The sequence below is a fragment of the Coregonus clupeaformis genome, chromosome 20 (genome assembly GCF_020615455.1).
Source record: "Coregonus clupeaformis isolate EN_2021a chromosome 20, ASM2061545v1, whole genome shotgun sequence".
NCBI classification, from domain to species: domain Eukaryota; kingdom Metazoa; phylum Chordata; class Actinopteri; order Salmoniformes; family Salmonidae; genus Coregonus; species Coregonus clupeaformis.
This window is the reverse complement of record NC_059211.1, coordinates 56,822,121-56,834,702: the sequence shown is the minus strand read 5'-3', so window position 1 is coordinate 56,834,702 and position 12,582 is coordinate 56,822,121. Positions and strand designations below refer to the sequence as shown.

Genomic DNA, 12,582 nt, shown 5'->3' with positions numbered 1-12,582 from the left:
TCATAACTTCACTGCTTGCAGCGCTGCTTCACTGTATTCTTCATCATGTCCTGGACTCATCTGGTCTTTCTCTCTCTGCTCGCCACCCTCCTCATCCTCACACGTAAGTACCCCAATAGGGGGTTGACATGCTGGGGGTGGGGTCGGGGGTCAAGGATAGGTGTGGGAGAGGAAATGGTGGGTGACATGTTTTACTTTTCTATGGTGAAGGTTTGATGTTTATGGTGAGACCTTTTTTGAAAGGTGCATGTTCAGAAGTTCTAAAACGAGGCCTTCTGATCAACTCAAGTGTAAAATTGACAAAAACCTCCCTCTCTCTTTTCCAGTCTTCACCGGGGTGGAGAGTGCATCGGTGAGAGATGGAAAAGATGGAAGAGATGGAAAAGCTGCAGAGCCCAAAGGTGAGTGTCGTATGTTCCATACCCCCTCCCAATCTGAGTGACCCCAATGACCCTCTTTGACCCTTACCTGCTACCCTCTGCCCCCAGGGTCAGCGCGGCGAGTCTTCATGCCCGAAGCGGACGCAACAAACTTCTTCAAAAAGCGCAGTCGGCGCTCGGCCAAACATGAGGCGGAGGTCCTCGGTGAGGCTGTTTACCATCACTATGGGGTGTTACCATGGAGACAGAGCCAGGGCAGGACAGGGCAGGGCAGGACAGGGGGCATGGGGGTTGATGATGGTAGTGTTTGCATGTGGTTGAAGTTGCTGGTGCCATTATGGACAGCTTGTTTTGGGAGGTTTCCAGCACTCTGTAGAGGCTGGTGGTGTGTGTGGGTGTGTGTACTCAAAGGCTAATCATTTGATGGTCTGTGGATTAAAATGTTGGGTGGTGTGGTTTGAGGTCATGGCTGTGAACTCTGAGGGCAGACTGAAGACTCCAAATCTCCCACAGGTGTATCGCTAGCAGCTGCTCCCAAAGCTTAAAAGCATTTGAATCCATCTGCTTCACACAAATACACACACACACACACACACACACACACACACACACACACCACCATTGCTGGAGGCAGCAAAAGGAGTCACAGGGTAGTATGGAGCAGCCTCTCTCCCTCTCTCTCTCTCTCTCTCTCTCTCTCTCTCTCTCTCTCTCTCTCTCTCTCTCTCTCTCTCTCTCTCTCTCTCTCTCTCTCTCTCTCTCCCTCTCTCTCTCTCTCTCTCTCTCCCCTCTCTCTCTCTCTCTCTCTCCCTCTCTCTCTCTCTCTCTCTCTCTCTCTCTCTCTCTCTCTCTCTCTCTCTCTCTCTCTCTCTCTCTCTCTCTCTCCCTCTCTCCCTCTCTCTCCCTCTCTCCCTCTCTGTCCCTCTCAGCCAGTCCCAGAGACAGACAGGCTGTCGTCTGCTCCAGCTCTCCCCCTGTCAGTGCACCTCTCTGGGCCACCGCTCAGAGAAAACAAGCCCACACTCCTGGAAAGCGTCAGTTGCAAAATACCGTTTATATCGCCTGCCAGCCAGTCACCGAGGCGCTGGGTGTGCACGAGAGAGAAGGGGGGAGTAGTGTGTGTGTGTACGTGCATGAGGGTATGTGTGAATGTGTGTATGTGTGTGTGTGCGCACATGAGGGTGTGTGTGTGTGTGTGTGTGTGTATACGACTTTGATGTGACCGTGTTAGGGGAGTGATGCGCAGGTAGCAGGAAAGGCACTGCAGGAGCTGAGACAGGAATGTGTGGACCAATTAACCATTATAGTGGAGAGAGAGAGAGAGAATAAGATGAAATAAGAGAGAGAAAAGAAAGCGAAGAAACCTGAGGAGGATAATGGAAAGGTCTGTTGACTTGGCCATTGGGTTACAGTAAGACACGTGAGCAGGTCTGCAGCCACGACGACAGAGAGAGAGAGAGAGAGAGAGAGAGCGAGAGAGAGAGGGAGAGATGTGTGACCTGTTGCCACAAGAAAAGGGCAACCAGTGAAGAACAAACACCATTGTAAATACAATCCATATTTATGTTGATTTATTTTCCATTTTGTACTTTAACTATTTGCACATCGTTATAACACTGTACATAGCCATAATATGACATTTGAAATGTGTCTATCCCTTTGAAACTTGTGAGTGTAATGTTTACTGTTCATTTTTGATTGTGTATTTCACTTTTGCTTTGGCAAGGTGAACATATGTTTCCCATGCCAATAAAACCCTTTGAATTGATTTGAATTAGACAGAGAGAGAGAGATAGCAAACACAGCCAGTAAGCCTAGTACCTGAGAAAGTTTCCATTCTGCAAAGCCTCATTCCAACAGACCGTTTTGTAAGAAAACAACCTACTAGTCAGAGTTTGTTCTTGTTGTGTGTGTGTGTGTACTCAAAATATTGTGATGTAACCTTAACACTTCTGTGATTACCCCAATGAGGGTTAGTGTCCAATGTACACAGCACCTGTCTGTCTGTCTGTCTGTGTGTGTGTGTGTGTGTGTGTGTGTGTGTCTGTGTGTGTGTGTGTGTGTGTGTGTGTGTGTGTGTGTGTGTGTGTGTGTGTGTGTGTGTGTGTGTGTGTGTGCGTGCGTGTGCATGTGCGTGTGTATAAAGCAACAGGTACAGTATCTCTCCCAAAAACTGTATGATAGAGTTGGACTGCCTGCAGGCGAGTGTGTGACCTGAGGAAAGTGTGAGGTGAGGACAGGTTGGAAGTTTGGCGGCAAACATGATCGAGGTTCATTACGTAACTAAGACAAGACCTGTCACTCTACCTCAGTGACCATAACACCTTATTCCATCTCTCCTTCTTTCCCTCTCTTTTCCCCCTCCTCCCTCCCTCTCTCCCTCCGTAGCTGAGCAGAGGGTGAGGCTGTCGGCTGATGAGAGGAGGAGGGAGTACTATGACGAACAGAGGAATGAGTTTGAGAACTATGTGGAAGAGGAGCGTGATGGTAAGACCGACTATCTCTGTTCCAAATATGAGGTTTAAACCATAACTGACCATTTGGTTCAACTCAGGCCCTTATACCGCTTAGTGGTAAACGCCACAGCTTGATTTGTCTGCAGTAATCACAGAGTCTAATCACAGTTATCACACAGTGTGCTGCACTGAACACTTTGACCACACGACTGTAGAGGGATTTGTTGGGTTTGTGGTTGTTCTTGTGCCTATTATGTTTCTGGAAAGGGTATTCTCCCACATAAGTAAACCGAAGTGTTTCACATGAAGGACAGAAATTCACTTTCTTAGTCCTCCGCGTTCTACACTCTGAAGGTTGCCACAAACAGAAAACCTTTATTTTCCCCTCTCTCTGCTCTCCTCTCTCCATCCACAGAGCAGGATGAGAGGACACGGGAGAAGACAGAGCAGTGGCGTGAGTTCAACTATGATGGACTCTACCCCCGTTATCCCCGCGGTTGGTGAGCATGCTCCATAGGCCAAGGGGATCAGAACGTAGTGCACCAGCCTGTGATTGGTAGGACCCTGTGTCACTTAAGACACCTAGCCTATCAGACGGACTTTACAAGACCATGGGAAATGGCCAAACCATCACTCACCTAGGAGTAAAAAGGTTTACGTACAAAACTATTACACTCAATCATTTAAAATGGTAATATTATGTAGATAAAATGCAGTTTTGTAGCGTTTATATTAAAGACTTTGGGTGGGGCAGGTCAAGTTCGAAAAAGGAGGCTGTTGTGATTGTGTATGTATTTCTATACATGCTTATTTCAGTCTCTATCTTTGTACATGTATCTGGGTGGTATACTGTTGGGTGTGGTCTGTGTATCTTTCACATCTGTCTGTGTATCAAACTGTATTGTCCTTTCTGTATTGTAACCAAACTGTAATCACATATGAAACCTGTACTGTAATTCAGAACCACAGAGACCAATAAAGACAATACTAAAATCTAAAATGTACTTTTTTGGCGTACAGAGCTTCTGTTATTATTAAAGTGTCGATAAACCAGAGGTGATTTCCTAAGCACCTAGATTCATAACCTGGATCAAATGTGTGTGAGAGAGAGTGAGAGAAAGAGAGAGTTGAAGGAGGGTGGAGAAAGAGCGAGAGGGTGAAAAGAGAGAGGGGAAGCTGGAGGAAGAAGGGATGATTAAATGAAAGTGTGTGAGTGAGTCCTGGGGAACTCATCAGACTGAGATAAATGTTGGGATTCCATGCGAGACTACCAACATTCCACAGCTGCAACTTTAGACAGCACTGGGCAGAGGAGAGACAGAGAGAGGGAGAGAGAAAGGAGAAAACTGGAGAGGAAAGGAGAGAAGTCTAACTAAAAGGACACTGACAGACAGGTCTCTACCTCAGGAGTTTAACTAGTGCCTGTTTGTTCCTTTATTCCATCCATAACCTGGTCACATGGTGTGGTTGACAGAGGATGTGTTCTATACCACCTGCTTAGATCAATACAACCGACTGTTAATCATTTTGATGAGGCAGACTATCACTTCAAGCTCTATTAAATCACCACATTTGGGAGAAGCAAAACAGTGAGCAGACATTCCTTTTTTTAAATTTATTTGTTATGTACTTTCTTTTCTTTATCCAGCTCCTGTTACTATTTTGGATGTGTCTAAAAACTCCATCAAACTGTAAGGACACAATATAGCACAGGACACAATTTCTTCCAGCGAGCCCAAGTCAGAAAAAGGAACAGATTGTTAGTAAATCACTCAGCACGATTTAATCAGCACATTCCCATGAAACCCAGCAGGAGAGAACAACTCACTCAGAAATACAATTGAATCCATTCAAAACCCAGCAATTTAAAATCCATAATCAACTTAAAATTACATCCACAGTAAAAAAAACATTAAAAGGACATTTAAAAAGCACTCTACAACATGCAAATATATATACACAAGACACTCCAATGGCACCAGCAGCAGTCGCTTCATATGATGAAGACAATGATGAAGGTGATTGTCAGTGACTGAGGGCTACTGCATGCTGTTGAGGAACTTGGGCTGTTCGCCACCTCGAGGCTGCAGCAGCTCCCCTGCTATCTTTGGCCCCGACTTCTCCTGTGGACAGGAACAGGAAACAGTTAGGGAACAGGAAGTAGTAGTCAAACCAAGAACCAATCAGATGGGAGAAGGAAGCGCTTTGGGTCCATCTGAACTCCAAGCCTACTATAACGCAACACTTACCTTCAACATGCCGTCTCTCTCCCATTTGAACAGGCCACAGTTACTGCAATAGAGAACGCAGCATTATCATATCGGATGAACGCAGTAGTACGTGACCTGCATTGTGTTTGAGAGTGTGCTTCTCAACTGTAGTGTGTGTGTGTGTATGTGTATCACCTGCAGTGTTTGTGTGGCAGGCGGTCCAGTGCGATGGCTCTCTGTCCACAGGGGCACTTGAAGAAGCGTTTGGTGGCGTCGTGCCACTGCAGCTCATGCTTCTCCTCCACACAGCGATCAGCAGGCTTGAAGTATGTGTACTTACACTGGAGACAAGACATAGATAAACACAGATAAATATGTATCTGTACTAAGCCGTAAAGACGCAGTTATATTGGTCTGATTAAATAATGTTGTTAGTAGGTGAATTAGAATTCTGAGCAGTCTGGCCCGATCTGCTATCATGCTAGGTGTACGCACGCCATTGGGACCATTAATCGTACCAGTCTAAATTGCTAGTTGGCCCATTGGGGAAATTATGAGGTGTTGGGAGTTGTGGCTTTTATCTGACTACCATAAAGGAAAACTGATGGTTCAAATCCCAGATGGAGTAGATTTTGACTCAACAGAATAAAGCCGTTGGTTTGGTTTGGTGGTTAACTGGTGATTTAAACTGCAGGATAGATGATGACAGTAGTGAATAAGACCTCTGTTTGGACACTGACCTTTTTACAGCTGACGGCTCGACACTTCTGCTCTCTGATGTTCCTCATCTTCTCCTCCATCGCCTCCTTCTTCACCAGGGGGTCAAAGTAGCGCTCCTGCTGCTGATACTCCGCCTAAAGAGAGATAGGAACTATTAACCCTGGACTAGGGAAAGGGGGAATCATTACATTGTTACACCAGGCGGTCAAAGTAGCACACCTGCAGCTGGTACTCTGCCTAAGGAGAGAGGAACTATTATAACACTAGCCTAGAGATAAGGGGGATTCATTACACTGTTACTCAGAAAAGGGAGCAGTTACACTAGGCTGCTATGTTTACGGAATTGCTGACTCACCGCCTGTAGCTCGGCCCCGTGGCGGGACTTGGTGTTGAGGATTTTCTTGAACTCCTCTGATTGGACGTAGTCCATTTGTTCCCGCCTCTTCTTCTGGGCTGGCTCCTCCTCCTTGGCCCCAGACTGTTCACCTGTACAGAGGCAGATCACAGAGGATGAGTAAGAACAGGGACTCTCTTTGTGTGTGTGTGTGTGTGTGTGTCTGTGTGTGTGTGTGCTCAGGTGTGTACCATCGGGCGAGGACAGGTTCTTCTGCACCCTGGTGGTGATGTCAGTGCTGTTTCTCCTCTTCCTTTTCACAGCGTTGGGGTCTTCTTTGGCCAGCCCAGCCCCCTTCACTCTCAGCTTCTTCAGAGCAGCCAACTAGAGAGAAGGAGAGGGGCAGCTTCACCTTTAACCTCCAACCTCTGTGACTTTTGAACTCTAGCATCTCTATGACATCACATTCTACAGTCAAATCAACAGCGCAACAGTGTACGCTAAGCATGAAAGCATGTGATAGGACGAGCACCACTTACCTTGGCAGCTGATAGGCTGTGTGCTGCCGGAGGTGGAGGAGGGGTGTGGTCAAAGAACAAGATATCATCTCCCTCGTTGAAACCCCTCCCCAGTGTTGGAGTGTGGGGGGCGGCGGGGCTCTGGGTGGCGTTGGGGACCTCTGAGGCAGATTTGGGGGACAGGAGGGCCCCCCTAGATGGGGGAGAGGCCCCGGGGACCCCCGCTTTGCCTGAGTTCTGGAGGACCCTCTGCTGGATCTCTTCTGCCCGGCGTCTGCGGTTCTCTAAGAGCTGCTTCTGCTGCTGTTTCTGCTGCTTCAGGAGGTCAGAGGCAGAGATGGACTGGACCCCTGCACCGGCCGAGCCCTTGGAACCTGGGGGAGTGAGGGAGGAAGGAAGAGAAGGTGGAAGAAGAGAGAAAGAAAAGGGGGGTAGAAGAGAGAAAAATATGATATACAGTAATTCTAATGCACTGACAAGCAGGGAGAATACACACCAAGTTTGTCCTTTTAAAAGATCTGTCTTTCTCTAGTCTCCAGATCGCCCATCTGATGTGTTCATGGGTTTGGTCTGGTCTGCTTGAGTGAGCCAGTTACCTGGGGGTTTGGTGAGGTGTCTCTTTAGTTGGAGGGCTCCCGGGGTAGGCATGGATAACAGGTCCTTGAAGTCGTCTGAGCAGCCAGATACCTCGTTAGACTTCATGGCTGAAAAACAATCAAACACATAAAGAAAGAGCACCAACCTTAAACCTCTCTCGCCCCCGCTCAGTCCCTCCCTTACAGTCCCTCCATCTCCCCCAGTCTTACCCAGTCTCTTGGCCTGGCTGGCCAGCTGGTTTGATCCCTTCACAAACAGGTTCCCTAGAGTGGTCTGGGTGGGCTTCTTAGGGCCAGACGCAGACCTAGACAGGAATGGAGATGTACATACGTGAACACAATACAAAAACACACATACTGACTCACAGTGCAGACAAAGACTTAGAGCAGTGTTTTCAACAACTACATAGAGTAGCCAGCCAAATAGAAAAAGTAACCATCCAGGGTTCTACATTTTTTGCCGAAGGAGCTCTATTTTGGTGGACTCTGGTACAGTCTAATGCCTTGATTCCATCTGAAATACACAGCCAAATGATCGAATACATTATCGAGTTTACCTCCCAGATTAGAAAAATGTGTTGTTGTATTGCATTCTGTTCATGTATTATGATAAACTTGGGCAAATTAATAAATGTTCAATACATTTAGATGATTCCATACTATGGTCAATACATTTTTTAATATTGTTGAATTCCGTTTTAATGCCTGAATTCCGTGAGGGCCCTAATTATCATATTTGGACCAGAATGAGGCTCTCCACTACCTAATGTTCTTGCAGTGATGATTCACCATCTTCATCAAATGTTTTCATAAATTATCTGCAGATAATCGCCAAAAAGCCTAGGCATACCAGTAGTCTATGCAAATAAGGGAGCCAAATGACCAGCTCTCTCACCGATGCCATTGGGTAGGCTACACTGACTGACGAGACGAGAGTCACTCACTTTAGCCTCACTGTCTGGCAAGCCCCGACATCCTAGCAAAGGAAACCTAGGAAATCCTTTGGTTTACTTGTCCGATGCGATACCATGGACATATAACCACATTGCATGATTTATGAATGGCAAAGGGATATAGGAGATCTACTTTATTCAGTCAGTTCCACCCCTTTTATAAACTAGTCAACACTTGCTGTTCAGTTGTCAATCAAAGCACAGTAAATAGCCTATGTGCCCAGACTCTGTGTGGCTGGCTATGTGAAACACGCAAAAGAAAATAAATAAATGTGCCAGAAAACAATAATTTGGCTAAGTGGATTTCAACTCATCGTTACCACTTACACATTACATGGGACGTGCAAATTCACGAGCATCATGCTCTCTCCCTCCTCTGTGTAAAGAAATTTGACTGCAACCAACCACAGTGAGCACAAATTGTACCGGGAGTGGGACAGAAAGCAGACTGCGTTTCCCTGTCGTCGCTCACTTTGTGACTGACAGGCGCCTGTCCTATCTATAGATCACTAGAAGATGCATATCGTTCATTCTAGCGGGAGATGGCTCGATGGACTAGCGAATTTAAACGTTTAAATGAAAAGTAGCCTACGTAGGTAAACACACTGAACAACGAACACACACATGCACACAATATTCACTCCCGACACACACACACACACACACACACTCACAGTGCGGCAGCGCAGGCTGGTGAGGACATGCCTCCGTAGTGGAAGCCGGTCTGACAGAGTCGTTCCTTCAGGCTGTTGACCTTCCCCTTGACCTTCCCTGTGGCCTTCCCTGAGAAAGAGGACTGCAGCTCGGCCCGCTGGGCACTCATCTTCTTATACTGGGCCTTGACATGATACTGGCAGTACTGGCACTCATACTGTAGAGAGAGAGATGGCACATGAGAACAGTCCTACACACTTCTACTGCAGAGAAACGCTTTCAACTATGTCACTTCACAAGTTCTCAAATGTCCCTCTCTCTATTTGGTGATAGTATATGACTGATACAGTAGATATGAATGACACCGATCAGCCTTTAGGTCGGTTCTGAGGGTTAGTGTGTGTTAGCAAGTGGATGGAGGAGCTGTTGAGTGGTTCAGGTTGTGTGTGTTTCTGGATGTAAAGGAAAACCCACCAGGTTGACAATCTGAGAGCAGGGGTCTCCGTTCTTCTTGGCTGCCTTACAGGTGCCATAGTCCTGAGCTTCCCCCATCAGCAACACCTTCTGATGGTGATCCACTGACAGAGACACCTGGGAGAGAGAGAGACAGAGAAGGGATGGGAGAAGAGAGAGATGGTGAGAACGCCTTGGATGTCACTTACACACACTACAGAGAAAGTAAACACACAGACACACACACTCACCCCGTCATATCCGTCTTTGGCCTTCATGGGGTTGGGGTTGAGGATGCCCATGACGGTGCCTGGCTCAGTCTTCCAGTGCTCCTTATGCACATCCCCAAACAGAAAGAGAGACACGTACACTTCCAGGTCATGGAGGTCAGACAGCTTCCAGATGCTGAACGTCTTACCCTGTGAGAGGAGGGAGGGAGACAAGTCTTAGTGCTGCTATCTCTGACCAATATGAAATGAATACAGGTAGGCCCACTTCTTGTCAAGTCAATGACTTTTTTTAATGAACATTGGTCAACCTTACATACTTCTGGAGCACTGAGTGTCCATGTCTATAACACCAAATGATCATTGACCTACTGTAGATGTTGAAGTTGTATGTTGGTATACAGTATAGCGGGGGTAATTCTGGTCTTACACTGCTGTTGCTCTGCGGTGTGGCTTTGTTGACCAGCACAGCGAAGGTGACCCAGTCACTCTCCTCCAGCTTCTCCCGGGCCAGGCGCTCAGGCAACTGGGAGAGCCGAATCAGCTTGCGGTCGGCCATCTTACGATCCATCTCCGTGGAGGACACGCGTGGTCGCCTGAAACCAATGAACCAATCAGAATCCAGATCTGAGCTTCAGACAAGAAACCTTGGAGTGCTTATGCGTGTTATAGGTAGATGAGTGTGTGTGCGAAAGAGGTGTGTGTGTGTGCTCTGACCTCAGCCGCAGTCCAGAGTACTTCTCGATGGCGACGTCTTTAGGGAGAGATGGAAGGGGATTGGCCTGTCGTACGGCGGACAGGGCTGCAGCCGCATTGGACTGGGAAGGTAGCGAAGAACGTACAGTACTATTGGTCTTACTACTGCTTACAATTGGCTGGAAGGAGCTGTGAGTCTTAATCTCCACCAATGGACCTCTGCTGTCTGTAGCAGCTGCTGTGGTGCTGGGTTGGACCTGGTGAGCTGTCCTTTGACCTTTGCGTTTGAACAGGTCAGCGTTGTTGAGTTGAGCGGTGAAGTCGGAGGACTCCTGTAGCTTGGTACTGTCTCCTCTGTCTGGGGCAGACGAGGGCTTTCCTACTGTCAAAAACAACAGATGAAGAGATGCCTCAAAACACACATACACAGGCACCACCCTCGCCTATTACACTTTACACACAGATGCTCCTTACATGACATAGTAAGTCGCTACTGTGTTCCTGTATGTTGTTCCTGTATGGTCAGCTTTGACTTAAGGATTGTGTAATATGCAGCTGTCTAGGATGATTTGAATACATTCTGAAACTCAATGGAACTACCTGGGCTAAAAAAACGTATGAAAGCAATACCTGCTTGGGGCTTGGTCTTCTGTGTTGGACGAACTGGCTTGGAGGAGCTCTGCTTGGGGGGACCCTGTGAGGGAGTGTTAGGTTTAGAAGGTGTCTTTGTTCCTGGGACCCTGTTTGGGGTAGAGGTGGCTGCAGAGCTCTTCTGGGAGGCCTCTAGCTGCTGCTGCAGCCTCTGCATCTGCTCCTGCATACGCCTCAGCTCCTCTGAGAACACACAGAAACACAACCAAATAAGATTAGAACCAGAAAGCTGCCATTAATTAAAAAGCAAAGGAGACAGCGTGTGAAGCTGACAGACTTTAAGAATAGGTATCTGCATTTTAGAAAAATGTACTGTATACATACTATAGGAGTTAATGCTATGATGTAGCGCTATCATAATCATTTTAAGGTACTGAACTCCTTGTGGACAAACCTTGTAAATCTTCTTGGGATTTATTGAGGTTGTCAGGAGCCTTCCCTCCAGACGGCTGTGTTTTAACTTCTTCCTCCTCTTCAATGTCATCCACATCTCCAAAGAGAGCAACAGCTCCATCCTCTTCCTCCCTCTCCCCACCCTCCCCGTCTTCTTCAAGTCCCTCCCTGTACTCTTCATCGTCATCGTTGTCAAACAGGTCATCTAGGTTGTCCTCTGCTTCCTGGCTAGCCTGCTGCTCCTCCTCTCCAGCCTCGTTCTCAGCCAGCAGCGCTGTTAGAAGGTCCAGGTCATCGTCGCCTGACACACACACACACAGTGTTATAGAGTTTTGTTTTGATCAAAGCCATATATTGATTATGCCCCCACCCCACCCTCACCAAACACACGAGTTGTATCCCTTACCATCCATTTCCTGGAATTTTAAGATCAAGCCTTCCCGATTAAAAAGAAGATCTAGGAATGAAAAATACAGGTATTTTAACAGTTATATCCCGAAGACACAAGTGTTTATTGACATGTCATGAACTGTTATTTATGGACACGGCTAGCTTCACAATTCCCATTCTGTATATTCTCTCCCATGATCTGTTTCCTGCTGACATCGAAACAAGTAAGCTATCCGATTTTTCACAATGCTTATACTAGCAACAAAACGTAGAGCAAGCTAGAAAACAAATGGTGAATATGATCTCCACTCCACACAGTGCGAAAGCCGGGATAGCAACAATGTAGCAAGCAGTGACAGTGTGTATCACACGGCCAGCAACAATGTCACTTGGAGGTATAATTACGTTGTCGATTGTATACTTTTTGTGTAGTGACCAAGAAAACATTTTCTTGCAAATAATTATATTTTTCACCTTATTTGATGGTTTCAGGGACTTCTCTAGCTAGCTATCTTCGTTTCTTCAAAATACTGCTGAGAAAGAACTGAAATCTGGCGCTAAACGAAGGACCCCTATCAAATATAATAGTGCCTACTATTTTGCCTGTCCAGAAAAATTGTGGTATAAGTTTACACTCACATATCGCCAATAAAATCATAAAAGAAGTGTATACCTAGTTGACTAAAGAAAAACAAAATTGAAATCATTATACACATGATTTGATACGTTTATTTCATTTTATTGACTGGTGCCCCTAAAGTAGGCATGGCTCCTTTAAATATAGGCTACAGCCGCTGTGCTAATATATAAACAAAGTTGGTGAATGTTGACAAACATGGTCTGTGCTATCGCGAATCCTTGGGACGTCCCTACCATATTGAAGTTGAATGGCTTAGGTAAAGGTAAGAGATTAGGGTAGGGACGTCCCAAGGAGCCCTGATAGCACTGACT

General features: G+C 46.6%; 2 protein-coding genes across 3 annotated transcripts; one reads left to right on the top strand and one right to left on the bottom strand.

Moving 5' to 3' along the window:
- Positions 1-3,840, top strand: ucmaa (upper zone of growth plate and cartilage matrix associated a). Its single transcript, XM_041851894.2, has 5 exons — positions 1-103; positions 327-401; positions 489-584; positions 2,769-2,867; positions 3,252-3,840. The coding sequence occupies exons 1-5, from the start codon at positions 46-48 to the stop codon at positions 3,338-3,340; spliced, it is 417 nt and encodes a 138-aa protein (XP_041707828.1). The 5' UTR covers positions 1-45; the 3' UTR covers positions 3,341-3,840.
- A 596-nt stretch (positions 3,841-4,436) lies between these two features.
- Positions 4,437-12,192, bottom strand: LOC121543582 (protein MCM10 homolog). 2 transcript variants are annotated; one of them, XM_041853579.1, is made up of 18 exons: positions 12,106-12,192; positions 11,648-11,698; positions 11,243-11,542; positions 10,828-11,031; positions 10,219-10,579; positions 9,932-10,097; positions 9,526-9,693; positions 9,296-9,412; positions 8,842-9,038; positions 7,425-7,519; positions 7,215-7,322; positions 6,640-6,992; positions 6,352-6,484; positions 6,122-6,252; positions 5,787-5,900; positions 5,242-5,387; positions 5,086-5,128; positions 4,437-4,959 (listed from the first exon to the last, which is right to left on the bottom strand). In XM_041853579.1, exons 2-18 carry the CDS (start codon positions 11,652-11,654, stop codon positions 4,876-4,878), a joined length of 2,727 nt encoding a protein of 908 aa, XP_041709513.1. In that variant the 5' UTR covers positions 11,655-11,698; positions 12,106-12,192; the 3' UTR covers positions 4,437-4,875. The 2 variants fall into 2 exon arrangements, with proteins under 2 accessions (XP_041709513.1, XP_041709514.1); XM_041853580.1 differs by having other exon boundaries at positions 10,219-10,576.
- Positions 12,193-12,582: the final 390 nt, after the last annotated feature.

Excerpts from the sequence above, each read along its gene's own strand:
- ucmaa (XM_041851894.2), top strand. The coding sequence starts at position 46 with ATGTCCTGGACTCATCTGGTCTTTCTCTCTCTGCTCGCCACCCTCCTC. Across the intron at positions 104-326 it reads CACCCTCCTCATCCTCACAC|TCTTCACCGGGGTGGAGAGT; the intron begins GTAAGTACCCCA and ends TCTCTTTTCCAG. Across the intron at positions 402-488 it reads AAAAGCTGCAGAGCCCAAAG|GGTCAGCGCGGCGAGTCTTC; the intron begins GTGAGTGTCGTA and ends CTCTGCCCCCAG.
- LOC121543582 (XM_041853579.1), bottom strand. Across the intron at positions 10,580-10,827 it reads GAAGACCAAGCCCCAAGCAG|TAGGAAAGCCCTCGTCTGCC; the intron begins GTATTGCTTTCA and ends TGTTTTTGACAG. Across the intron at positions 9,413-9,525 it reads CCAAAGACGGATATGACGGG|GTGTCTCTGTCAGTGGATCA; the intron begins GTGAGTGTGTGT and ends TCTCTCTCCCAG.